Source organism: Mauremys reevesii, linkage group 7, assembly GCF_016161935.1.
Source record: "Mauremys reevesii isolate NIE-2019 linkage group 7, ASM1616193v1, whole genome shotgun sequence".
Lineage (NCBI taxonomy): Eukaryota > Metazoa > Chordata > Testudines > Geoemydidae > Mauremys > Mauremys reevesii.
The window spans coordinates 26969842-26996385 of NC_052629.1; the positions used below are offsets into that span (position 1 = coordinate 26969842).

The window sequence follows — 26544 nt, forward strand, 5'->3', positions numbered from 1 at the left end:
CAGCCCCATCCCCTGACCACCCCCTATCCAACTGCCCCCTTCTCCCTGTCCCGACTGCCCCCCAGGACCCCCTACCCCTTATCCAACTCCTCTGCTCCCAGCCCCCTTACCATGCCGCTCAGAGCGGGAGGACTGGCTTATTGGGAAGCCTGGGAGCTGAGCGGGGCACAAGCCATGCAGCCTGGCACAAGCAGCAGGCCAGAGTGCTCCCCGCGCAGCAGCATGGCTGCGGGGGAGGCGGGACAGCAGGCGAGGGGCCAGGGGCTAGCCTCCCCGGCCGAGAGCTCAGGCGCGAGGCAAGACAGTCCTGCAGGCTGGATGTGGCCTGCAGGCCATAGTTTGCCCACCTCTGGTATAGATCTTTGTTATCTTTATAGTGGAACAATATTCATTCTTTGTTTCTATTTCTAAAAACTGTAGCTAGGTGCCTTTCCTATGTGCTGGACACCCATGCATAATACTAAATTTTACAACTAGTATAATAATGTAAATGAAACAGCTCAATTGCCCCTCAACTTAAATATCATAAATAACAATCCTAGTAACAAAGGATAATAAATATATGAAAATGTGTATTATAATGATTATTATAATCAGAATGGAAGTATGCCTAAAAGTTGCTTAGAATTCTGAGGTGACCTGCCTTCTGGTAGTCTGGTCTCCAGGGAAACTGGAATATACCTTGTTTTTGAAACATAGGAGTTTAAAAAGCAGTTGGGAGGAGGGATTCAACTCTGCAGGTCACTTTGAAGACAACTCTGAATATACTGCTCAGAGATGGGTGAGCTGTGCAGGCTTGGTGACTGAATGAGGAGTAGTAGTTCTCGAAACCACTCAGAATTTCTTTCCTCCTCTCTGGTTTTATACAATGTGTAAATACAAAGAATGGAAAACAATGTTAAAGGAAAAGTGGTATTTTTCTTTTAAAAAAATGTTGATACCAGAATCCTGTGGTACATGTTTTGTTTATATATGAAACCCTGTGAATACAGTGTAAATGATACTCCAAAACTGAGTGATCTTCTGAAGTAAGAAAAGAGGAAAGATGTATGAAGCTGCTTCTCTTTCTGGGTGAAGTGGAAAAAACCCTCAAAAAACATAGGAATTGCCATACTGGATCATACTTGAGGTCCATTTAGTCTGGTGTCCTGTAGTGGCCAGTATCAGATGCCTCAGAAGAAGGTTTAAGAAGAGTGGGATAATTTGCTCAGCCCACCCCACCCCCACATACACATTGACTCAACCTGGTTAGAGTTAGAGATTCGCTTAAGTCTATTTATTGTGTGAAAAAATGTTCCTTTTAGCAGTTTTGAAGTAAGCACATTTTAATTTCATTGCATGTTCCCTTGTGTTTGTGTTATGAAACATGAACAGAAGATCCCAATCTACCTTCTCCATAAAATGTCATTGATGGCATAAAATATTAGCAGATGTTAAAAGAACTTATAAGAGCCTTACACATTTATTGGAGAGGAAATGATAAACTGACAGCATTTTTGTTTGAAATTCTGATTTTTGGGTAGTTCTGTATGTTTAAAGTTGGCACTTTGAGATAAACACCTTCCATCTCTGCAAAATTGTATTTTCGGAATAGCACATGTGAGAGCCCAACTGAGTAGCAATTATTTTTCAAGAGGAGGAGGCACAGTGTTTCATAGGGCTCTGTAACTAGGCCCTGGGGTGGCATGCACTCATCCATTACAGTCCTTGGGCCCTTAAAAGTGGGGTGGCTGGAAGTTGTGGTCTCTGGACAGGGCATATGATGGTGAGGGGTCACCTGACCAAATGACATGTGACTGCCTGCAGGAGACTCTGTAAAAGAAGGTTCCTAGTTTAGTCTTGGGAATATGAGGGCTGGGGAATGGTTCTATGGGAAGGTGTTTTATAAGGCAGGAGGCTTAGGGGACAAGCACAAAGAGTTACTTAGCTGGAAGTATGTGTCCTTTTCCTTCCCAGCTTGCAAACAGTGCACACTGTTACATAATGTTTTATGATATTTTAAGACTCTTGCATCTTCTGTTTATTAATAAAACTGGCCCTGAGGAAAGGAGTGTGTAAATGAACTGGAGAGTCTGGACTTTGACTACCTCAGCTGGTGAGTCTGCCTAGTGGTTTACACGCGTAGCCACCCTAAAGTGAAGTCTGTGTCACACACCAGCTTTCCATTTGTTTCATACCATAATAGGCTGTGTCTTGTCAAAAATCCTGGTGACACTATACAGTCAAAGAGATGACTTGTCACTTGCCTTTCACTTCTCTAAGAGGCACGCCACATGTAACAAAAATGCTGTAATCCCTATAGCCAAATTCTGCAATACAGACTGGGCCATATTAATCCCTGTGTATAATTCCACTGATTTTAAACTAGGGAAGATTTTGTCTAATTACTCACAAAGGGTCTAGTCCTGCAAACTGCCGAGCAAATCCTTCAAGGTGATGAACATCCTCAACTCCCACTGATTTTCAAGCACCTTGTAAATCTTTATATAGTACCATCTCTTTTGATTACAGAAGTACTGATTAGTATAAGAGAGTTTGAAGCAAATACTTTGTTTCCTAAGATCAACATGTTAGTTAAGCAATTAGACACTGTACCTTCAGTTGAAAGTTGTTTATTCCTCACATTTTATTAGTGTGATAGTAAACTCTTGACCATTTTATTATGTTTGAAGTAGCACAGGATTATCCATTTCACTTGGCTGATGAAAACTACTTCATAACATAAATGCTAATAATATCATAAAACTGCAAAGAACACAAATGTTGTAAAACACTCTTAATTTGGGGATAACACTATAAGGATTGCACATTCTGAATGTTGTGATTCCCATCAGAAAAACCTATACTGAATATGAATGGATTAGGGAATTATGAAATAAATGTGCACATTATCTGTTCATGTGCTTTTTGTCCATAGGATAGTTTGCTGAGATAAGCCTAAATTTATTTCAAAGAATCTTTTAAAAGAACATGTAATTCCTTTGATAACATTACTTAAAAGGGGACATTTCCCACTCCATGTTCCTATCATTAGTGTGTCTGTAAATAGTGCCAACTCTATTTTAAAAGATGCTAATAGTATTAGCTCTTCTCCAGCTGTTTTCCAGTATTTTTACATCAGCACAGTTAACTAATAATATCTTTCTGTTATGGTCATATGCAACAATCAGCATAAAAAAATGAGCATTTGCCAACAGCTGCCACACATCCTTAAATCTAAGGTCTTGCCTAGATTGTAAAAAATTGGATGCATATTTCAGTGTCAGTGCAGCTCTACTGGTGGTAGCAGAGTGGAAAATGTAGTGTAGATGGGGTACATGTATTTTTACCACTGTTACTGAATCCTACTGGATGGTAAAAAAAAGACTGTGCCCTCTCTACGCTACTGCTTACGCCATTTTTGCCATTGATGGAGCTACACCAGTTGTGAATTACACATTTGACTTTTATTTTTCAGGGTACAATATGGGCAAATCTACCATCATGTTTAATGTTACCAGTTCTATAGTTCCCTGTGCTGTGCAAGATTAGCTCACCCCTTTAACTTCTTGTTCTTTTCACCAGCCTTTTGTTCTCTTGTTTTTTTCTTTTTGTTTACATGTCTGTCAACTTTTTTTCTGCTTATAGTTATCTATTTATATAGGTTGTTGTTCAAATGTCTCATTAGGAAAATGAGGACATATGTTACCAGTCTTTAGTCAGACTCATTCTTAAAGCCTGCTCATTCATTTTGTTCATTTATTCATTTATATGGAAATCTGTATAAAGCTGGTTTGAGGTAGAGGAGTTTGATTTTTTTTTTTTTAGCTTAATTTAACTAGCTTTGCTTTGGAAATTGGAGAAAAACAATCTTGCCCTATGTGTCCTAAATGAAGAGTTAATTTATTTTTCATAGGAAAGTAAAATTTCCCTGTTACCTAAGCCCTGTAAAACTAGACAGCAAATCGGGGCGGGGGGGAGAGAAAGGGAAGATTCTCTTTGAAATTTGACTGCCATTGCTTCTCAGATAGTGGGAGAAATACCATAGGCCAGAACATATAGTAGAGATCTATGAGAGGAGTCTAGTTGATGCAGATCTCTCCTGCCTTGTTTGTCAACTGTCTCAGCCAACCACAATGTGCAGATATGTCAGATATTTCTGCAGACATTATCTACAGCAGTGAAGAAAATGTAGGGCATTCCAACCCCTCTTTGAGGCATCCCAGAGAAACTCCTGTAAGTCTGGTATAAGGCAAACTCACTGTTTTGAAGGAAACCCCTCAAAACTAAAGTTTGATTCAGTCAAGACAGTTGAGTGCTGGGATCTCAGACCTGCACCCCTGTTCCACCACGGACTGACTTACTGATGCACTTGGGGGTCAGTGCTTGAAGTCAATAGTTGAGGCAGGCGGCACTTAGAGACAGGAGCTCCCTGTTGCCTCTGTCAAAGCCTTTGACTCTGGACAGCTCTGTGTTGAGTCTTCCAGATTTACCCCTTACACATGCATGTGCTAGAAGCAGAGAATAGGACAGTGATTCTAGGTATGAATATATGCTCAGTTATCTGGCCTGATCTTCTGCAGGACTGAGAGTCTGGCCTCCGCTCATTACTCAGAATGTAGATTCCTCACTCTAAGCCAAGCCAGGAACCTCCTTCTGACAGCTTAGCTCCTGAGAAGGAAGACATCTGTAGACATGGTGTCTCCAAATTTGTGGTTTATATTCCAGGATCTCAGAACCATTTAGAAGGATTTATAATTCCAAGACCATTTTCTTGCCCTACAAAAGCTGCTTGATTACCTCCTTCACCTGTGAGTGTAATTTAAAGACTAACTCAATCTTGGTATGTTTGACAGTTATTTTGAGGTATTATAAATTGGATTACTGTCTCTTCAGACTTTTTTTTCTGGTTCCTTTGGGGCTTGGGGCTTTCAATACACCCCCTCCCCCACCCATAAAAATGACCCTGTGTCAAGTGATGATAACATGGTCTTGACAAAGCTGATGAAATCTCCCTTTATATCATTAATTTTCTATAAGATTAAGTTTCTTACTTGATAGGTCGTTTTCCAGGTGGTTGTGACCTCAGTCCATATAGTAAGTGTGCTTCAAGTCCTGGTAACTTGTGCAATTTACATTTGATTTTACAAGGGTAAGGAGGTCTTCTAGATTCATCCGAAATTCCTCTTCAATGTGATGTGGCAGTTCTATCCTAATGAGCATATTATCTTATTCTTCTCATGCTTCCTATCCATTCTTCCCATCCTTATCTGGGAGGCCCATCTTCATAGGTCCACTGTCAAAATATCCTTGGAGTTTAATCGGAAGCAAATTTAAGTCCTTAAAAATCCACCGAACTTCTTGCTTTTTTGACACCAGTTCTTTGGGCTGGGCTGTACTAAGACCATGTCTAAATGGATGTCTGATTGCATTTTACATATGCCATGTCAAAGCTCACTTGATTATAGACAAGGCTGCCATCATAGCCTGCTTCAGGGATGTTTTCATCACAGACATCTGCAAAGCAACTGCATACTCTTCTCTCTACAAATTCCCAAAACACAATTGTTTGGATTTAGATTCCAGGAGGGAATCCCCTGATTGGACTTTCCATGCTTGAGAACTTTTTTTCCAAGGTAGGAGAAGACAAACCTCCAGGGTTATCCCTCTGGAGTATCTCTTATCTTCAAGTGGGCAATTTTTTTACGTGGAATCTTCCCTATTTGCTATCTCTCTCGGCAGACCTGAAAATTATTATTATTGTTTTCATGGTAGCATTTGCAATGTACTTGGTGCTTTCCAGACATTCAAAATGTCATGCTCCCTGGATCAGGAATTTCACAGTCTAAGGACAGACAGGCAGACAGCAAGTTTGATATAACAGTTTCACCTATAACGCGGTAAGATTTTTTGGCTCCCGAGAACAGCGTTATATCGGGGTAGAGGTGTATATAGATTACAAAGATTGTGCATCAGAAAGTTTTGCAAATAATTTGATTTATGTACTATTACAAAATGTAAAAAGATAAACATATTTTTGAAAGAAATATCTTCTGAAGAAATATTTTGTTTTTCTTGAGCCAGTTTGATACAGTATTTGTCAGCAAAAAAAAATCATGTGCATAATATTGCAAATTCATTGTCCAGCTTTCAAAATTCTTCATACTTTTTGTACAGATGGTACATATGAAATAACAAACAGGTTACAGGGCTCTTAGATGTCTGGTTGCATTTCCAGAATTAAATTAGGTTTGTTATGTTGGGGCTTTTTTGCGTATTTATGGCCCCATGACAGATTTCTATCAATCCCTACAAATCCTCTTTAAAGTAAATCTTTTATTTCAGATTAACACAATCCCTCACTAAATCTCCAGTGGAGTTATTCACTGCAGTTTGATAGAGGAACTATAGGATATTGCTATCTAAACAAGGGCCCAATTGTAGCATAAAAGCAGGGAGCTAGAAAAAATTGTGTGTAGTTTTATATACAATAGATCATGATGAAATGGCACTTCATTTTTGTGAGTTTGACACAACCCCATAACTTTCCCCCAGAGAGAAAACAATGACTAACATTAAGCCATTCCAAACTAATAAAAAATGTGCAAGACCTGACTTGCTTCTCTGGAAAACTCTACCACCACTATGGGTCTAATACATTTAAGCACATGCTTACCTTTAATCATGCAAGTAGATTCACTTAAATCAACAGAATTAAGTAGTGAGTTAAATGTTTGCAGGATTGGGACACAGATCATTATTCTATAGCCTAGTGTGTGAAACATTTCATGTAATGACTAATTGCATGCAAATATTGATTTTTCTTTTAATTATTATTTGCAAGTTTATGAAGGATAGAAACAAATAATTTTCATCAGTAATTTTGGCTTATTTCATGGTGAAATTGTTATCTATATGCTCCAAAAATCCCAGTTAAAAAGGTTCATTGGGAGTCTTCTAATCTGACTCTTGCACCTTGAAGGCTGAGGGGGATTAAGGAGGGGAAAGCGAGGTTAGAGAAGGAGAAGCTGGAAGTAGAGGGGCAGAAAGAACATTTAAAACAAACAATAGGAAGATCTTCACACAGTGCAGTCAACCTGTGGAACTCATTGCCAGGGGATGTGGTGAAGGCCAGAAGTATAACTGGGTTCAAAAAAGAATTAGATCAGTTAATAGAGAATAGCGCCAACAATTGCTATTAGTCGTGATGGTCAAGGACATAACCCTATGCTCTGGGTGTCCCTAAACCTCTGATTGCCAAAAACTGGGACTGGATGACAGGGGATGGATCACTCATTAATTGTCCTGTTCTGTTCATTCCCTCTGAAGCATCTGGCATTGGCCACTGTCAGAAGACAGGATACTTGGCTAGAAGGACTATTGGGCTGATCCAGTATGGCTGTGCTTATAAGGCTGAGATTTGTAGAGCTCAGGGAGGGGAGAATGAAAGGTGTGTGGGGCAAAGACTGGGGGTGTGGCTGTGGAGGGTCTGTATGGGGGGAAGGGAGAATTAAAAGTCTACAGAAAGGATTGGGGGTGGCTGTGCAGGGTCTGGGTCAGGGGAGAGGGTTTGTGGAGCACAGGGAGGGCTGGAGTGGCTGTGTGGGATTTGTAAAGAGGGATTTGTGAGGGTGCAGGGAGGAAGTGGTCTGGGTGGGGGCTGGGAGGAGGGGACTGGTGGGGCATAGGGAGGGTTGGGGTGGCTGGGTGGGGTCTGGGTGGAGGCGGGATTTGTGGGGCACAGGGAGGGTTGGGGTGGCTGTGTGGGGTCTGGGTGGAGGGATTTGTGGGGCACAGGGAGGGCTGGTGTGGCTGTGTGGGATTTGTAAGGAGGGATTTGTGAGGGTGCAGGGGAGGAAGGGATCTAGGTGGGAGGGGATTTGTGGGGCACAGGAAGGGTTGGGGTGGCTGGGTGGAGGGGATTTGTGGGGCACAGGGAGGTTGGGGGCTGGGTGGAGGGGGATTTGTGGGGTTTGGGCAGGGGAGGTAGTTGGTGGGGCACAGGGAGGTTGGGGGCTGGGTGGAGGGGGATTTGTGGGGCACAGGGAGGGTTGGGGTGGCTGGGTGGGGTCTGGGTGGAGGGGGATTTGTGGGGTTTGGGCAGGGGAGGTAGTTGGTGGGGCACAGGGAGGTTGGGTGGGCTGGGTGGAGGGGGGATAGGAGGGGCACAGGGAGGTAGGCCCGCAGGGTGTAGGCGGGATGTGTGGGGTTTGGGCAGGCGAGGTAGTTGGTGGGGCACAGGGAGGTTGCGGGGCTGGGTGGAGGGGGGATTGGTGGGGCACAGGGAGGTTGGGGGGCTGGGTGGAGGGGGATTTGTGGGGTTTGGGCAGGGGAGGTGGTCTGTGGGGCACGCGGGAGGGTTAGCCCTGGCTGTGCGGGCTCTGGATGGAGGGGAGGGTTGTGGGGCCTGGGATGCGAGTCCCCATTGTGCGCCTGAGCCCAGCTCCGGGGCCCTAGGCCGGTGGTAGCCGCTTGGCTGTTGCTATGGAGACTGCGGCTGCCGCCCGGGCCTGTTTGTTGCACTTTGGTCCCGGCACAAAGAAGGAGCCGGGACCGCTCGCGGCCGGGGGCGGCGGCTGGTAAGAGCTCCCCGGGCCGGAATCGGGGGAGGGGGGCGCTCTGGGGAGAAGGGGGCAGGAAGATGCTCCGCGGGGTGAGGGGAGCAGGCTGGGCTGGCGGGGGAGGAGCCTGCTGCTGGTGGGGAATCTTCCCCACTCTCCCGATGGGGAGCGCGCTGGCTCGTGTGGTGGTTTGCAGCCCTGTTGCAGTCATGCCCCCCCCCATACCTCTCCCCATTCCCGGATCTTCTGTAGGGCGAACAACGTCTCCTGGGACGCTGTGCTGCCTGTCCCCCAAAATAACGTCAGGCCAACAAAACATCCCTGCGGAATTTGTTTGGCGACTTCTGTTTCCCAACGTGATGATATTTATAGGGTGACATTTGTGTCCCTGTGCCAGTGGGTCCGCTCTGCAGCGGGTAATTTAAAAGGTGGGAACCCAGGGAGGAAACCAGTCCTAATGGGGCAAGTCCTGGCCCTGCATGGCAGGAGAGACTCCTTACTGGCTGGGGCTGAGTTCAGGGTCGCAGTTTAACAAATGAATTATTAAAACCTCAGAGGTAATATTGTCCTGGTGTAGGTCTGCTTAAACTGCTACAGTGTCAGGATTTTTGTGAATTTAAAAGCCAGTATGGCTTATAACTCCCTGGGCCTGAGTCTTGTCTGGTCTCACTTTACACCAGTTTTACAGCTGTGTGCTTCTGCTGACTCCAGTGGAGTTAGTCCTGATTTTTACCCCTGTGAGAGGAGAATAAGTTCATCTGTGTTTCTGTGCCTGTATTTGGAGTAAGGAGACAAATAAGGGCTCTGTATGAGACTTTTTTTTTAAATGATCTATTAAAACTCATCGCAAAATCCTTCATTACAAGAAATGGAAACTTTCAGATGAATCTGTGAGTGAGGCTTGTGGCATTTCTAGGTAAGGGGCATTATAATTGTTATCTTGCCTTTTTCATATTTTTTTTTTCTAAGGAGCCGAAGTTGGAAAAAAGTTACACAGTTCAGATACGTAGGCCTCAGTCCTTAAAACACGTACACGCTTAGCTAATTTCCTTTCAATGGGACTACTCAAATCAATAAAGTTAAACGCATATATGTTTTGCAGGATCTGGTTTTTGGTTTGTATTGTTGTAACTGTCAGTATTGCTTTACAACTACATACAAGCAACTTTGCAATGGCAATAAGAATGCATAAACAAAATAACAAACAAGCAAACAAAATAAGAAATGGGAGATGATGTAATATTGCCACAGACATTTGAGGAACAGGAGAGGCACAAGGAAAAGCTTTGAGATTTTTTTAAGCTTGTTTGTTTTTCTTTAAATCAAAACACTCAACTTTGAGGCTACATAATGTTGTAAACAAATGTTCTAAATGATAAATTGTTTACAATTATAAAAATTCCAGGAATTTATACATGAATATTTAAAACCTGTTTTAGGCAAACAAAATTATTTAAATTAACCTAAACCAAACTGCAGTGTATAATGTAACTGTGGCTTCAGGAAAAAAGTACAGAAACAATTTTATCACAAAAATTTTGTTAAAAGTTGTTCTCATAAAATAATTCTATTATTACCAACATATAATGTCAGGCTCTACAAAGAACTGTATATACACAGAGTTAAGTTGTATCCCTTTGCTGGACTTTTACTATAGGGTCAACCCAGCTCTCATTGTCTTAGGCACTTATTTTGCTGCCATCACTATAGTATATGAGCACTTTCCAGTCATTTAAAGCATTATTATCATCCCTACCCCTGACACAGGCCCTGTGAGGTAGGGAAGTATTATTATCCCTATTTTACAGATGAGGAACTAAGGCACAGACTTAGGACAGATTTTCAAAGGTGCTTAGGTGCCTAAAGATGAAGATAGGCGCTAATGGGATTTTCAAAAGAGGGACCTAACCTGGCTAGGCACTTTTGAAAATCCCAGTAGGTGTCTATCTGCCTCTTTTGGTGGCTGAACACCTTTGAAAATTTGCCCAAGTGACTTGCCCAAGGTCACAGAGGACTTCTGTGACAGACCAGAGAATTGTACCCTAGTCTACTAAGTCTCAGGCTAGCACTCTAGTCACTGGATCATGTTTCTCCTCTTAAAATCAACAGGATTGGATCAGGCCTTGTATATCCACAGATTTTTAAAGAAGTTAAAGAGAAATACTTAAGATGTTCCTGCAGTTAGTCATAGGATGTTGGAAACAATTTTATATAACATCACATTGCACTTATATAATATTTTTTCATTCACGGCCCTTGAAAATCTGTACAAAAATGAGTGAGCATTATTATTCCCAATTTACAGATGAAGAAATTTAAGCAGAGAAGTCCACTGAGTTCTGGGTTTATTTGAGATGGACTAGGAAGTACCCTCCGCCACCTGAAAGAGAAAAATAGGTACACGTCAGGCATTTAGGGATTTTGAGCACCCTATAATGTTTATGGCTTTGTGGTAGTTAGAACTAGTAAGAAAGGGAGAAGTAGGTGTTGGCAGAGGGAGGAGGGAAAGTTGGAGGGGACAGAGGGCACTGGGAAACAGCTACTATATACTTACTAAGGTGCAAGTACCATCCCTGAAAACAAGGTACTGTACTCAGCTTTGAAATGTATTTTGAGAAGGCATTGGAGGAGATGGAGATCATGTGGCGCATGGGAAATGTGAACACATTCAAAATATAAGGAAAGGTATGGGAGAAGGATATAAAGGGTGCAGCTATGAGAGAGACATGAACCCAATGGTTTTTTTTTCCTTTGTTACCTTTAAATGTATATAAAATATAGAATAATTTCATTATTTTCTGATGATCTAAAGTATCACATAGCACTAGTGAGGATGTGGGGAATAAATATCACAAAAAAAGAAATCTGTCTTATGTATGTTCTTTATTATTATTATTATTATTATTTTTTGTTCTCAGCTTTTTACTTACCTTCAGACGATCAGTTTGCATTATGGGGTCAGTATTTTAGGTTCGCTAACAAATGGATGAAAGCCTTTCTGAAGAGTCTTGTGGTGGTGGTGATTATTTAGAGAATGAAGATCAGAAAAAGAGACACCTATCTGGTTCCAGTTCATCAAAAGATATTAGGAAGGCAGTTGAAGATACACTATCTACTCCTTCAAATAGTCTAGATTTGAGTAGGAAAAAACTTCAGCATCTTACTGAGGAAATATACAAATTACCCAACCTTAAAGTGAGTAAATTGCTGTGAGTAACTCTGTTAATTACACACTTGACTTAAATTTTGTAGGCACCAATTAAGGGCCCAGTACTGCTCTCATTAAAGTTAGTGGAAAATCTACAGATTCTTAGCTATGATTCTTTCCCCTTTGCTTTCTAAAAACTAGTAGTTAATTAAATAAATGATCTATTTGAGTAATTTATATAACTGATTGTACCAATCATCTCCTTCATGGTTTTATGAAAATGTAATTTTTAGAATAGTTTATAGTTCAGTTTACTGGGGTTTTCACAGTAATGTTCTTCATGCCAAGACAACAGGCATTCTACTTTAATTCTGGTTTTAAAACATATTTATTTTTTCTACATTAGCATTTGCATCTGGAAGGAAATGCTTTAGCCATAATTCCTAAGGATTTATTTCAGCAGCTGCCAAATCTTGTTTGGCTGGATCTCCGGTATAACAAAATTAAAACTCTTCCCTCTGGAATTGGATGTCACAAGTAAGGCATTTCTTGTATTGATAATATAACAAAAAATGATTCTTCCTGTATTTGTCTCTAATGTAATTTTCTTATTCTCAGACTTTTATGCAGGTTAGTTCTATATTGACATCAGAACTGAAGAACAGTAAGCAAGAATTATATTTAATAATGCTCAACTAAATGAGCAAGTACAACTAACTTGTACACAAACCTTTTTACCTCCATAGGCATATGGCCTGATTCCCCTTTCATTTCAATTTTACACCATTTTAATTCCATTGACTTCCATTGAGTTTGGTTTACGCTGCTGTGAGGAGGAGGAAATTGAGAGCTAAATCAAGCCCATAGTTTCAAATCCTAATTTGGGTCATGTGAAAATGGATTAGCAATCAAATAAACTAAGTAAATCATGGTGAGACATAAGAGTACTGTGGAGCAGGGACACAAAAATAAACCTGACAGCTAGATACTGAAATGAATGATTACAGTGGCAGGAAGTCATGAGTGCAGTGAGAATACCATTGTAGTAGTTCCATGTATGAGATAACTAGTGTGATACCTTGTCACTTGCTGAGGTATTAGTGGTGGGAAAGGCCAAAGACCACAGTTTGGGCAATATTAAACCAATGAAATTGGCATGAACAAAAAACTAAATTCATCTCTGTATTAAAAGAAATATTGGGCTAAATAAGAGTTTGCTTATTATGGTCAAAAAGGAATCCTAGCTTCCACACTGTAGTTATTGGGGAAGAGGCAACTTCTGAAAATAGTGAGATGTTGGAGAATTTTCCAAAGGGAAAATATAGTGTTGTGGCTTTTTTGTTTAAACAAGATGCTTAATGGTATTTTAACATAATTTATTGTAGGTGATTTATATAGCATTATATCATCAATTTATGATCCGAAAAATGAGTCGATGAATCTGAAAATTGTCAAGTTTTGTACCTTTTTTAAATTATAACTTTTTAAAAAAGACAGGATTAATAGTATTTTCTGTCATGTAAATTTGCCATGCATCAGTGTACACATCTCCGTTTGAGTCTTGAGATTAGTAAACTCTCTGTATGTGCCATGTATCTTTATATAAGTAATATACCACTCACTAGTGCTAACTTTTCAAAAACTCCCAGCATAAAACATTCAGAGATATTACTGTGCATTCCACTGCATTAGTAGTGTTTCATTTAATCCTTACCTCATATTATAGTAGAATTTGTTGTAATTATTGTTGCTGATCGGTGCCAGAGTACACCAAACCCTTAGGGTGTCAATAGTGTGCCAGATGTACCACGACATGGAGGCAAGCACTGTAGGGGCTTCAACAGCTAGTCCTGGCAGGTCACAACAACCACTGAGACACATGGTTATGGGAAAGGTTATTTTACTGGAAACTTGAAAAGATTCCAATTTCCCATTACATTTTCTCTGTGATTTACAAAGATGGCTTTAAAGTTTGCTTTCACAATTTTTGTTCCTTCCTACAATCTCAGCTGTTGCTCTGCATGCCCCAATTGAGAGGAGAGGGTATGCTTGAGTGGATCCAGTAAGTGAAACTCTGTCTTTGGGAAGAGTAGCTGCAGGAAAGGCCACTGTAGGAGCAGGAGGGAAGATTTTATCCTTCACTAACCCTTTGGGCTTCCCATGCTCATAGTCCATTTATTCAGGGCTATGTGCAGTAGCTAGTGTTTGAGATTAAGAAATAATACAGCAATCTAGAAAGAATAAATACAATGAAACAGCTGCATACTGTAGCTTTTAGATTATCATACTGAATGACTTAAAAAAAACGTGGTAAAATTTAAAGCAAGTATGACAGTTTCTCATATTACTTTGTATGTTGCATATGTCAGTGAGGCAGATCAATCACTGAAAGGTAATGGTTCAGAGGGAGATAATATTGCATGTATGAACAATAAAGTGGAGGATTAAAAATTATAATGATTTCAATTTATAAATATTAACACCAAGCAGTTCATTTACTATCATTTCACTAAAAATCTGTGTGACCAAAACCAATTTTAGATTTAGTTTTTAGTTTTCACAGTGTAAAAACTAATAATTTCATCAACACTTTATGGATGTATTCAGCCCTTCCATTGGGTCCAGGATCTTCTCAACTCGCAAAATCTGGCTTTATGTTGTGAGGGAGTTCAATTTTTTTCATCTCACAAGGAGCAGAGAACCTCAGAAATCAATTAAACAAAGTGTAAACCAAAAGTGATACTAATTATCCTTGTGACCATGCATCACAAAACCAGACCTTATAGTAAATCCTTAAGACTTGGCAGCCATTTTAATTTCAAAGAGAATGTTGTCTCTAACCTGTTATATAACATCTTTTGATGATAACATTGAGAAATTTTCACATATAAAAAAATTAAGCTTCTAGTTTAAGCTAACAAGCTTGGAAGTGCATACCAAAATGAAACAGATGTTACATATGGATGGATTCAGGGTGCACCCTTTCATGTGCCAGCTATGGACTGGTAACAGACCTTCCATCCTAGAGAGAGAGATGATGTGTTCTCTTTAAGATACTTTAATGCAAGGCATGGCATAGCTGGTATATTCTCAAGTGAGGTATGTTACACATAGCACCACTTAATGCTGAATGGTATAATACACTTAGCGGCTGAACAATATAATACAGTTTAGCATTTCATTACACACCGTATTGTCTTCTGTTGTAAGAGTTTTGATTTTTTTGTTTGTTTAATTGATTTCATTATGTTTCCTGGATTAAGTTGTAATACTGACCTTTTAATGTGGTTTTAAGAAATTAATTATTTTTATTTTCAAAAGTGGGAGCATCTTGCATGGTTAAACTGAGGTTGGGTTAAATACTGCCAGTGATTCTGGATGCCGTATCACAAGCTCATTGTTTTCCATATTTGATGGGAAATATGGAAAACAACTATATCCATGTAATTGTATTCTGTTCTGTTCTAATCATTTTAATGGATTCAGACATATTAACAAAGTCTATTTCTGATCCAAAGCATACTGGTGCCAGTCGGAGTCTTTACATTATCTTTAGTGGGTTTTGGATTAGGCCCTGAGTGAATAATCATAGGAAATCATGGATCAGTTAGGAGTGCAGTACGTGATTGTCTTTAACTGAACTGAATATTCTGATTAAACAAAATAATGCGTAAAAGGGTATGATATGTACAAGTTTTAATTTATTTTTCTTTAAAATTAAGGGACTCCAAAAATGCATATGATAAATTAAAACTTTTTTAAAAGAGATAAACAAAGGTGGTGTTGAAACCACCAAACTTCTTTTTGTTTTGTCGTATCTTAACAATATAATTTAGTTCTATCATTTCCATTCATCAGACTTCAAAAGAAATTACTTCCATGTTTCAGAAACTGTTTCTATCAAATTTCTGGTGTCAATTTTGTAAGGGAAAGCCCATTGAAAATAGAGTACTAATAATGCCTTGTCTATTTGAAAAAAAAGTAGTCTAAGAAACTTCATTTTGTTTGTATATACTATCTAAGTTAAAAGAATGTTATTAAGGTTACAAAGTCAAGCACTCAGACATAAGGAAACGCCAGAATTAAGGTTGCCTGTACATGTCTGTTTAAATTTTGGCAAAGTTATAACCCAATTGAAAACCACATCTTATTATGGAAGTGTCAGACAACCTTAATAGTAGGTGGCGCTACCAATAATAATCAGTTAAAAAAAAAAGCAGGAAACAACATAAAATATTTAAATAGTATGCAACAATAGCTTACATTTGAAAGCAGACATCAGGCCATGAGACCTTGAACCACTGAGATACACAAGCCATGGTTGAGCATTGATGTATCTATGGGGAAGTATCCCATTTCCTTCAGATATCATTAGTGTGGTAGAAAACAAAGGCAAGAACAATTAACAAACAAAAAAAAGTGACCTGTTTTTGTGTTTTAAAAATGCACTTTAATTTTGTTTTTACAATTGTTACTATTTTTGTTTTATTACAAAGGCAATTGAAAACATTACTTTTAGAAAGAAATCCTATAAAAAGGCTGCCAGTGGAGCTTGGTAAGTACTTAATTTTTTCCCCCAGAAGTCCTAGCAGACTTTGACTTTTTCCATGTAATGCTCTAGTCAAGATTAATACTGTATAGCAAAGTAGCTAAATATAACCAAAGTTAGCTTCTTGTTTTATAGCAAACATTTGTTACACAGAAATTTAATGATGACAAATACATTTTCAAAAGTGACCTCTAAAACTGTACCCACAAAATTGCATGTCCAAAGATCCTATACAAACTGAGTAATTATATACCTACCTAACTTGCATCATCAAAAAAATGGGGAAAGTGACCTGGAATGCTTCTAGAAGAACAGTTGGACTGAAGAATCTTAACAGAATGAGAGAGTTTGAAATTTAAGCAAATATATTCTTTGAAAGCTACATTTATCACATATGAAATATTTCTGTATATATGGATTCAGTAATTTAGCATGGCTTAACATACAGAAACCAAAACCACTAAACCATGTAAAATATGTATTATATGTGTAACCCTTCTGCCCATCAGAGTTGGCAGCAACAAGGGCTGAGTTCAGTATCTAGGGGTTCCTTTTCAACAACACAAAGCAAAACCAGCTCAAGCCCCCACCCAGTGACCTGGGACAATTACATACCGCCCCTCTGGGCGCAGGGGTAGCAGGTTTGTAGAAATTTTGGTGGTGCCCAGAATCCACCCCTGCCCAAACTCCGCCCCACCCAAACTCCGCTCCCCACCTGCCCAAGGCTAAGGGAGGGAGTTTGGGTACGGGAGGAAGTCTGGGGTGCAGACCCTAGGCTGGGGCAGGGGATTGGGGTGCAGGGTGCAAGCTCTGGAAGGGAGTTTGGGGATGGGAGGGGGTGCAGCGGTGAGGGCTGTGGGGTGTAGTTGCAGATGAGGGGTTTGGAGTGTGGGAGGGGCTCAGGGCAAGAGCAGGGGTGTGGGGGTGAGGGCTCTGTCTGGGGCTGGGGGTGTTGGGGTTTTAGAGAGGCTCAGGGCTGGGGCAGAGGGTTGAGGGCTCTGGCTGGGACTGGGGATAAGGTGTTTGGGGTGCTGGAGGGGCTCAGGGCTAGGGTTGAGGGTGCAGTGGGGGGGATGAAAGCTCTGGCTGGGCTCTGGAGTGGGCTCTGGGGTAGGGCAGGGCTAGAGATGAGTTTGGGGTTCAGGCAGGCTGCTGCGGGACAGGGGCCAGAGAGGAGGACTCCCCCCAGCCCTTTCCCTGCCAGCAGCAGGAAGCTCTGGGGGAGGAGTCCCACCTTTCCCACCCACCCCCCAGCAGCACACTCACTGCATGTGCTCCTAAGGCTCCCTCACCTCCCCTGTGGTGGGTGCCGGGGGGTGCTGCATGCGCCTCCTCCCTGCTGTTGCCCCTGACGGCAGCCTCACTGGGGGTGAGGGATGGGGCTGCCTCCTTGCCCAGCATGGGGCAGGAGCAGTGACTGTGAGGGGGGCTGTGCTGCTGGAGGGCCCTTCCAAAAAAGGGAAGGGTCTGAGGTGGAAGGGCAGGCTCAGTCAGTCTGCCCTGGCAGTTGAGATGGGGGCACTAGGACCCTATGGCAGCAGTTGCTGCAGGGAGGCAGCATGGAGCTGTATGGAAGAGACAGTGACTCTCTGCTCCGGGGCCCCGGAAAGGCAAGCGAGAGGTGGGGGCAGCCAGAGGGGGCCAGGGGACACTCAGGGGAGGTGCAGGAGGTGGGGTTGCCCCAAATATTGGTGGATCTGGGCTCCTGGGCTCTGAATATTGCTGGGGCCCGGGCACCATGGAGGAATATAATTCGCCGCCTATGCCTGGGCGCCTCTAAGAGGCAATGCTTCCCCTCTCGCAAGCACAGAATCTGAGTGTAGCAAAAGCCTTTTAATAAAGGAGGGAAACAATGCAGCATTATTTTGGGGAAACACCACAAACAGGATTCATAACACAAACCATGAGCAAAAGACCCACCCCCAAGTAAGTTTGGCAGTGTCCTTTTCCCCTCAGGGTCTTAAGTCCAGCAACCCAAAAGTCACCCAATCCACAATTGCTGTCCTTGGTCAGTGCAGCCCCAGAATTCAGAAGTTCATCTTCAGAGTTCACCGCCCAGCCTGGATGGAAGCAGGGGGAGGTATGGAGGCACCTTACACTCTCTGCTGCTCAACTCCTCAATGGCTGATTGCCTCCCCTCTCCACCAGATACCCAGCTGGACACACCACTGCACTAGCTTCTCTGCTAGCCGTGCCTCTCCACCAGCTGTCCTGCTAGCCACTCACCAATATGTCTTCAGGCCTCCCCTACTTAACACAGCTCTCAGTGATTTCAGCTGTTAGTAGGGGAGCCTCATTGCTGGTGCACCTGGATAGTCTTCTTGCATCAGAACCACTAGCCCACAGTAGCTGTAATGCTTAGACCTAGGTATCAGTGATTTTAGCTCTGCAGCATGTAATAAGACTCCTAATTGAATCAAACTTAGTTCCATTATTACACAGTGGCAAAAGGCAGGTTCAAAGGGGTGTTTAGGGCCCTACAACTCCCTGTCCCCAACCTCTTTCAATTCACTGGGCTTTTAACCCAGGTCTCTTGCCTAGTGAGTGCTGCTTAGTTGAGGGTGAGTCCCTCAGTCATAAAATGCCAAGTACAGTTCTACTGTCCTTGATTCACATAACCAGTATAACAACACTTTATTACTCCTGCTCCAATAACAAAGAGACTGGGGATCCCACAGCAGCCAAAGTGACCATTTGGGCAAGCAGTCCCATCAGCTAGGCAGGGTGGGTGTGCCCATGCAAATGAAAGTATTCCACTTCCATTAGTACTTGCTTAGCAGCCATGTTGAAATGTCATTTCAAGATATGTTGTCTCTTGGATATGTTAGTTTAAATGATATTTCTACATTAGCAAATCATCACTTTTGTAGATGACATGCAATTTGTATAACTACTGTATCCAAGAAAGAAGTTCTGGAAATAATGATCAGTGTAGTGGGGGAGGCGGGGGTTCGCCTTCCTCCACAGCGTGGGGCACGGGTCACTTGCTGGAGGATTCTCTGCACCTTGAAGTCTTTAAACCACAAGTTGAGGACTTCAATAGCTCAAACATAGGTCAGGGGTTTGTTATAGGAGTGGGTGGGTGACTCTGGCCTTCATTGTGCAGGAGGTCAGACTAGAAGATCATAATGGTCCCGCTGATCTTAAAGTCTAACCTCCTGCACAATGCAGGCCATAGAATGTCCCACCCCAGTACCTGCGTATAAGGTGTACATTTTTAACAGAGAGTAATTAACCATTGGAACAATATTGTGTTGGATTGTTTGTCACTGACTGTGACGGGTTGGACCCCCTTCTGGGATGCTACCTGATGTACTGGGATTTCACTGAGCCTCTCCTGCTCCACCAGCCTGGGTTCCCACTTCCTGTTTCGCTGAATTAGGCTCTCCGGCCTCTTGCAGCACACACACACAGGTAGGGCCATACCCAGCTGCAGCCATAAACTGCAGTGACTCTGTGTGAGAGGACTCCTCCAGCACTCACGCGCACACCCCTTTTGGGAGATAAACCCAAAATAATACTGTCTTGCAAAAAAATCTGCACAGCGCGAGTCCATAAAAAATCTGCCTTCTTCCTCAATATGAAGAGAGATGTGGATGACTTCTCCCCCCCATTAGAAATTACATAAACTGGGTTTAATAATAAACAAAATAAGTTTATTAACTACAAAAGGTAGATTTAAAGTGTTTAAAGGGATAGAAAACAGAACAAAGCCGTAAATAGTAAATAAATCAGGAAATAAACAAAAGCCACAAACTGAGCTTAACACACTAGATAGGTAGGATACAAATTAGCAAATTCTCATCCTGAGTGATAAATAGACTGGCAGATTTTTAAGGTACAAGTTGCCTTGGCTTTCTCACACAGGCTAAAAATCCTTCCAGCCTGGGACCATCACTTCCCACAGTTCAGTCTTTGTTCCTCAGGTGTTTTCAGGTGTGTTGTTATAGGGAGAGGGAGCGGGGAGGCCCCCACATGTTGTCATTGTCCCTGTCGTATCTTTCCCGCACTTGCTGGAAAGCTTTTTTTGCTGTGACCTGGGTCAAACAGTTCCCATTGTGTAGAGCTGTCTCTGAGAAGTTTCTATTGCACACAGTTCCTGGGTAATCCTTATGCTTGTGTGCATTCCTTCAATAAGCCACTAACATTGCTTGGCCTCATCCAGTGTAGCACATTTGAAATACAGAGACATGATCGATATTCCCAGTTTAGATACAAAAAATGATATGTGCATACAAATTAGATAAACACAGTCCATAAATCACAACTTTTCCAATGATACCTTACATGAGCCATCTTGCATAAAGTACATCTCAGTTATGTCATATCCATATCATAAGCATATTTCAATAAAGTATATGGAGAATAATGTCACACTGACCATTTTAAAATCAAAATTGGATGTTTTTCTAAAAGATATGCTCTAAGAATTATTTTGGGGAAGTCCTATAGCCTGTGTTATAGCAGATGTCAAGATGATCACAGTGATCCCTTCTGGCCTTGGAATTTGTGAAACTGCATGTCAGTGAATATTGCTAGTTTTAGAGAAACACATTAATTAACCCACTTTTTAACACTTTTTCTCTTAATTTTGCTTTGGCATGGGGGTAGATTAGATGAACTAATAGGTCTTTTCTGGCTCTAACTTTTATAATTCTTTTTCTCCTGTGTATATATAGAGACAAGCATCATCAAATTACAGTGGTCTCCAACAAAATTAAAAAAGTAGATTCCATTCTTCTGGTACAGAAGATATCAGTTCTTATGAATCATTCTCATCACTTCTGCTTAAAGATAGATTTGATTTCTCAGTACTAAACTAACCCAAATAGACCTTCATAAATTACATTTTCAACACTAAAAAAACAGGAGTACTTGTGGCACCTTAGAGACTAACAAATTTATTTGAGCATAAACTTTTGTGGGCTACAGTTACACGAAAGCTTATGCTCAAATAAATTTGTTAGTCTCTAAAATAAGGTGCCACAAGTACTCCTGTTCTTTTTGCGGATACAGACTAACACGGCTGCCACTCTGAAACCTGACATTTTCAACACTGTTTCTTTTTTATGACAATATTGTTGCTTCACTTCTACATTCTATATTATGATTATTTTAAGTAATTTTCTAATCTGTAAATCATAACTATATGGAAAGGCATTTGGGTAATTGTAGTTCATTCAGCAAATTTTGATTATTTTTTTAGATAGATATATAAAATGAGAGAGACAAGGTGGGTGAGGTAGTATCTTTTATTGGACCACCTTTGGTTGGTGGAAAGGTCATGCTTTCGAGCTTCACAGAGCTCTTCCTCAGGTTTGGGGAAGGAAATCAGAGCGTCCAAGCTAAATACAAGGTGAGACAGGTTGTTGTAGAAGACCACTTAAAATGATGTGAGCAATTAGCACCTCTGCAGTTGTAGGGCAATGGAGGATTAGTAGGCAGCAAGGTCTGTTACAAATTGTTGTAATAGGCCATAAAACCTGTATCTCTTAAGCCATTGTTTGTAGTGTCTAGCAGAGTTATGAATTTAAATTTCCTGGCCTGTCTTTTGAAAGTGTGATACAGTTTTCTGTTGAGGATGAGAACTGAGAGGTCAGATATGGAGTGATCGCTTTGTGAAGGGTGTTTGCCCAGGAGTGATAGGGTATTTTTGTCTTTTATCATATTTCTCTGTGAGTTCATTTGAAAGAGTAGTGATTATGTGGTTTCACCCACATAGTTGTTGTTGGGACATTTGATGTACTGGATGAGGTACACATGTTCTGACAGCAGCAAAGAATCCTGTGGCACCTTATAGACTAACAGACGTTTTGCAGCATGAGCTTTCGTGGGTGAATACCCACTTCTTCGGATGTTCTGACAGGCATGTGTAGGACCCCTGGATTTTGAAAAGTGTGTTGCAGGGGGTATTCATCTTAGCTGTGGAGACATGTCTTCAGGTTTTGCATCTATTGTTCTGGCAGGGCCTGGTGCCACTTTGAATTGGTGCATCTTGGTCTGTGGGGAGCTTGTTTCTAATGATGAGCTTGATGAGGATAGGGGATTGTTCTGAAGGCCAGAAGTGGGGTTCAGGAAAGATTTCTTGTAGGATGTGGTCCCCATTAAGTATAGTTTGTAATTGTTTGATGATACCCCAAGTGAGGTAGTAGGGGACAACTAGTTGTGTGTGGTCCTTGAGGGCTTTTCCCCACCCCTGTATTGAAGCACCTTCTCCTGGGGTATTGGGTGGTCCATTCCATGATGTGTTCTACATCTTTGCTGGAGTGTCCTGGTTTACTGAACACAGTTTTAAGTGTGTTAAGATGTGTATTCTGGACTATTTCCTTGGAATGTGTTCTGTGGTATCTGATGGTAACTGATTTCTTAGTGTGTTTGGGGTGATTATTGGATCTGTGAAGATAAGTGTGGTGATCCGTGGTAGTGGTGATCTATGATTCTTGTCATTAGTTATCTGTAGGGTCCCATGATTCAAACTGATTGTGCTGTCCAGGTATTTGATACTGGTGTGGGAGTTCTAGAGTTTGATGGCTGGGTGGTGGTTGAAATTATGGTGTAAATTTATGAGGGAGTTTAGGTCATCTGTCCAGAGAACAAAAATTCTTCCAGAAATTCTTCCTGGAGGTGACTCATAAAGAGAGTGGCATATTGGGTAGTCATCCTAGTGCCAATGTGTAGTAGAAAGAGAGCCTGAGACATGACGCCTTGGATCAGAGGCCCGGTATGAGGCCTGAGGCCTGAACTAAAGTAGTGGTCAAGCCCTGTTAATATAAAGCAAAGTTAGCAAAATTCAAATTGTGAACAGAAGTCAGGCTCTGCCTGCGTGCAGGCTCACCAAATCTGGCAAGAACAGGGCTGGTATTGCAAAAACCTACACATTCCTGAGAAGTGCTAGGTACAGGACACTCACACAAACACATTCCAGAAGGGTGGTACCAGAACACCCTGATGCCAAGTATGGTACACACACATTCTCCAAAGATAACTGGAACACGTTGACCTCTCTTAAAGATAAGGTCAGGATGCCAGTGTAATGGATAAAGATGTTTTGATCGAGCCAATGTGTACAAGGTAAGGTGTGTTAACAAACCATGTCAGGGTGGGCAGTAACTAACTATGTTAGAGGGGCAATACGTAATTTGTTCGTATTGGTGTATAAAATAAAGTCTCAGAGAGAGTGTCTTTGTCTAGCCTAGGGGGCAGTGGAAAGTCCTGCTACTGTCTGAGCTGGTCCATTGTAACGGGCGTACATGTGTTACTGGTCCTGTAAAGTCTACAGGATACTAGAAACTGTGCTTTGTTGACAATAAACCTGGCTACGTGCCTTCGATACTGAAACTGAGTCTTGGGTCTTTTGGGCAGTTCGACTGAAGCCTGTTATCTGAGCTATCTGGCCAGAGCCAGTGCAGTACACAGAGGGAACACATACACAGCCAACATCTGATGGCACCATGGTTTGGACAAAGTGTTTACTATTAAATGTAAAGTTGTTATGGATGAGGATGAAATGGATGAGTTTGTCAACGTGTTTGGGGTGTTGAAGGCAGGCAATGATGCTGTCATGGTGTATATAGAGGTGATATTGATGGTGTTCTGAGGGAGGTGGTTAATGGTGCAGAGTTTCTGGAGGAAGTTGGTTGTGTCCTGGAGGAAACTGGCCTTTTGGGTAATGACTGGTTTGAGTATGAGTCCTAATATTCTTTCAGTAAGAGTACCATGGGGCAGATATGCTGGGTCTGCCTGAGTTCTCTTGTTTGTGTATCTTGTATGCTATCGAATGAACTCTCACAGAATAATAATAAAAGACTTTATCACCCATGGGCAGACACTTTTCACAAAGTGATTGCTCCATATCTAATTTCTCAGTCCTTGTCCTCAAAGGAAACCAGCACAACTCCTTCAAAAGACACTAAAAACCAGGTACCAGAGACATTGTTTTTTTTAGCCTGCGGTGGGGTGGCTGCCCACTGGTAGGTAAGGGGTAAAGCCACCCTGGGGAGGCTGCCAGGAGGCAGCCAATGAGGAAAAAGCTTATAGTGTCAGCCAATCAGGAGAAGCTTTATTGGAACATCTCATCAGGGCCAGGCTGGCCCATATAAGAAGGGGCTGCTGAGCAGTGGAGGAGGGCAGTAGGGAGTCTCTCTGTGGAAGGCAAGGGAGGAGGACTGGCTGCCTGAAGAAGTGCCATAGAGCAGTGCTGGTCAGGGGCAGCAGAGTGTGAGGGTAAGCTGCTGGCTGCCCACTGCCAGGCTGGAGTCTTGCTACAGAGGCTGAGAGGGTGCTAGGGCTACAGTGGAAGTGGCCCAGGGAAAATAGGAAGCAGGTTGGAGGAGGGCAATAGGTGGCTGCTGGCTATAGGGTCCCTGGCTCAGGACCCAGAGTAGTGGGCAGGCCTGGGTGCCCCCCGCAGCCCACTTGCCAATGAAGAGAGTGGCCAGTATCTAGACTGCAGTTTACCACTACCCAGAAGAGGACACTGCGGTCTGGGGAGTGACGCGGGTCCAAAGCATGGAGACAGCAGTGAGGGCAGGTGTGACACCACTAGCTGAAGGTGGATTGGAAAGGGCAAGAGCTAATTCCCAGGACGGCCAGCAGGAGGCGCTGTGGTGGTGAGTTCCACTTTGTCACATGGCCCATTACAACAATTTGTAACACACCCTGCTGCCTACTGACTCTCCACTGTCCTATGACTGCAGAGGTGTTAATTGTCCGCTTCATTTTAAGTGGTCTCCTGTAACATGTGTGAACCATGCTTAACAATCTGTCCCATCTTGTATTTAGCTTGGACACTCTTGAAAACTTGTCCTTTTCATCAGCCGAAGAAAATCCAATAAAAGTTACTACCTCTCCCACCTTGTCTCGCTCTTATTCTGGGACCAAAAAAGCTACAACAGCAATGCAAACAGATATATAAAATGTTTTCTATTCTTTAAAAATCAGCTTTACTTATCAGTGCAGTATTGAAGGCAGTCATTATGGTTGCTTAGGGCTTTGGGAATCCCTGTTTGTTAGAGAAACAGAAATGCAGATATTTCAGCTGTTTGGGATATATTTTTTCACAAAGCCAACAGCACAACACAGTGTTTAGTCTTTGTGCACTAAATGTTTTATACACTTTTGTTAATTATTTCTCACACTTATGACATGGTATATTTGTATTTTAATTTACATTACAGTATACTAATTGGTAGAATCCATTGTAATACTACAACATTAAAGACTTGCATTTATCAGATGGCAGGCAACTCTAGTATAAAAATATAGTTTTTGATAAACCTGTGTGTTATAAAATTCTAATTTCTTACAAGTACTGAATGTTATGGTATCTTTTTGACAACTACAAATATTTTATTATGGAAATATTCCTTGACAAATATGACTATGGATGGATTCTGCCTAGATAATGTTGTCTATCTTATGCACTGATGATAACAGACACCAGGTACCATCTGGTGAAAACTGTATTCGGAGATGGTGCATTAAATCTTTTTTTGTTTTGTTTTTTTCTGCTGCTAAATGGGTATCACTAGTCATTTTATACAGTCTGTTTCAAGCTAGAATAGATAGAATACTTATGTAACTGTAGCTTTAGGCTGATGTAAACAGTATGTCTCTTCTCAAAATCATTAGAATGCAGCAGGTAAATAAGGATACAGTGAACAACTCAGTTTTGGATGATATTTACGTAGCAGCAGGAGACAGTTATGTGCCATTTTCTCTTACTTTAAAAATGTGTCAAAAAAGCTAACAGAATGTTGAGAATCATTAAGAAAGGGATAGATAATAAGACATAAAATATCATATTGCCTCTATATAAATCCCTGGTACGCCCACATCTTGAATACTGCATGCAGATGTGGTCGCCTCATCCCAAAAAACATATATTGGAATTGGAAAAGGTTCAGAAAAGGGCAACAAAAATGATTAAGGGTACGGAACAGCTTCCATATGTGGAGAGATTAATAAGACTGGGACATTTCATCTTGGAAAAGAGATGACTAAGGGGGGATATGATAGAGGTCTATAAAATCATGACTCGTGTGGAGAAAGTGAAAAAGGAAGTGTTATTTACTCCTTCTCATAATACAAGAACTAGGGGTCACCACATGAAATTAATAAGCGGCAAGTTTAAAACAAACAAAAGGAAGTATTTCTTCACACAAGGCACAATCAACCTGTGGAACTCCTTGCCAGAGGATGTTGTGAAAGTCAAGACACTAACAGAGTTAAAAAAAACTAGGTAAGTTCATGGAGGATAGGTCATTCAATGGCTATTAGCCAGGATTGGTGTCCCTAGCCTCTGTTTG

The 26544-nt window shown here is 41.6% G+C and overlaps 1 protein-coding gene across 5 annotated transcripts in view; it reads left to right on the plus strand.

Annotated features, from left to right (window-relative positions):
- The first annotated feature begins 682 nt into the window (after nt 1–682).
- LRRC27 (leucine rich repeat containing 27) overlaps nt 683–26544 on the plus strand; it is a 69706-nt gene continuing 43844 nt past the window's right edge. The window contains exons 1-5 of one of the 5 annotated variants that reach the window (XM_039483010.1): nt 704–781; nt 10846–10937; nt 11459–11735; nt 12095–12225; nt 16185–16243. In XM_039483010.1, the coding sequence (XP_039338944.1) occupies nt 11523–11735; nt 12095–12225; nt 16185–16243 (403 nt within the window). In that variant the 5' untranslated portion in view covers nt 704–781; nt 10846–10937; nt 11459–11522. Of the gene's footprint in view, nt 782–8419; nt 8559–8814; nt 9457–10845; nt 10938–11458; nt 11736–12094; nt 12226–16184; nt 16244–26544 lie in introns of those variants that run through there. The other 4 variants (XM_039483009.1, XM_039483011.1, XM_039483014.1 and 1 more) reach the window with 4 other exon arrangements.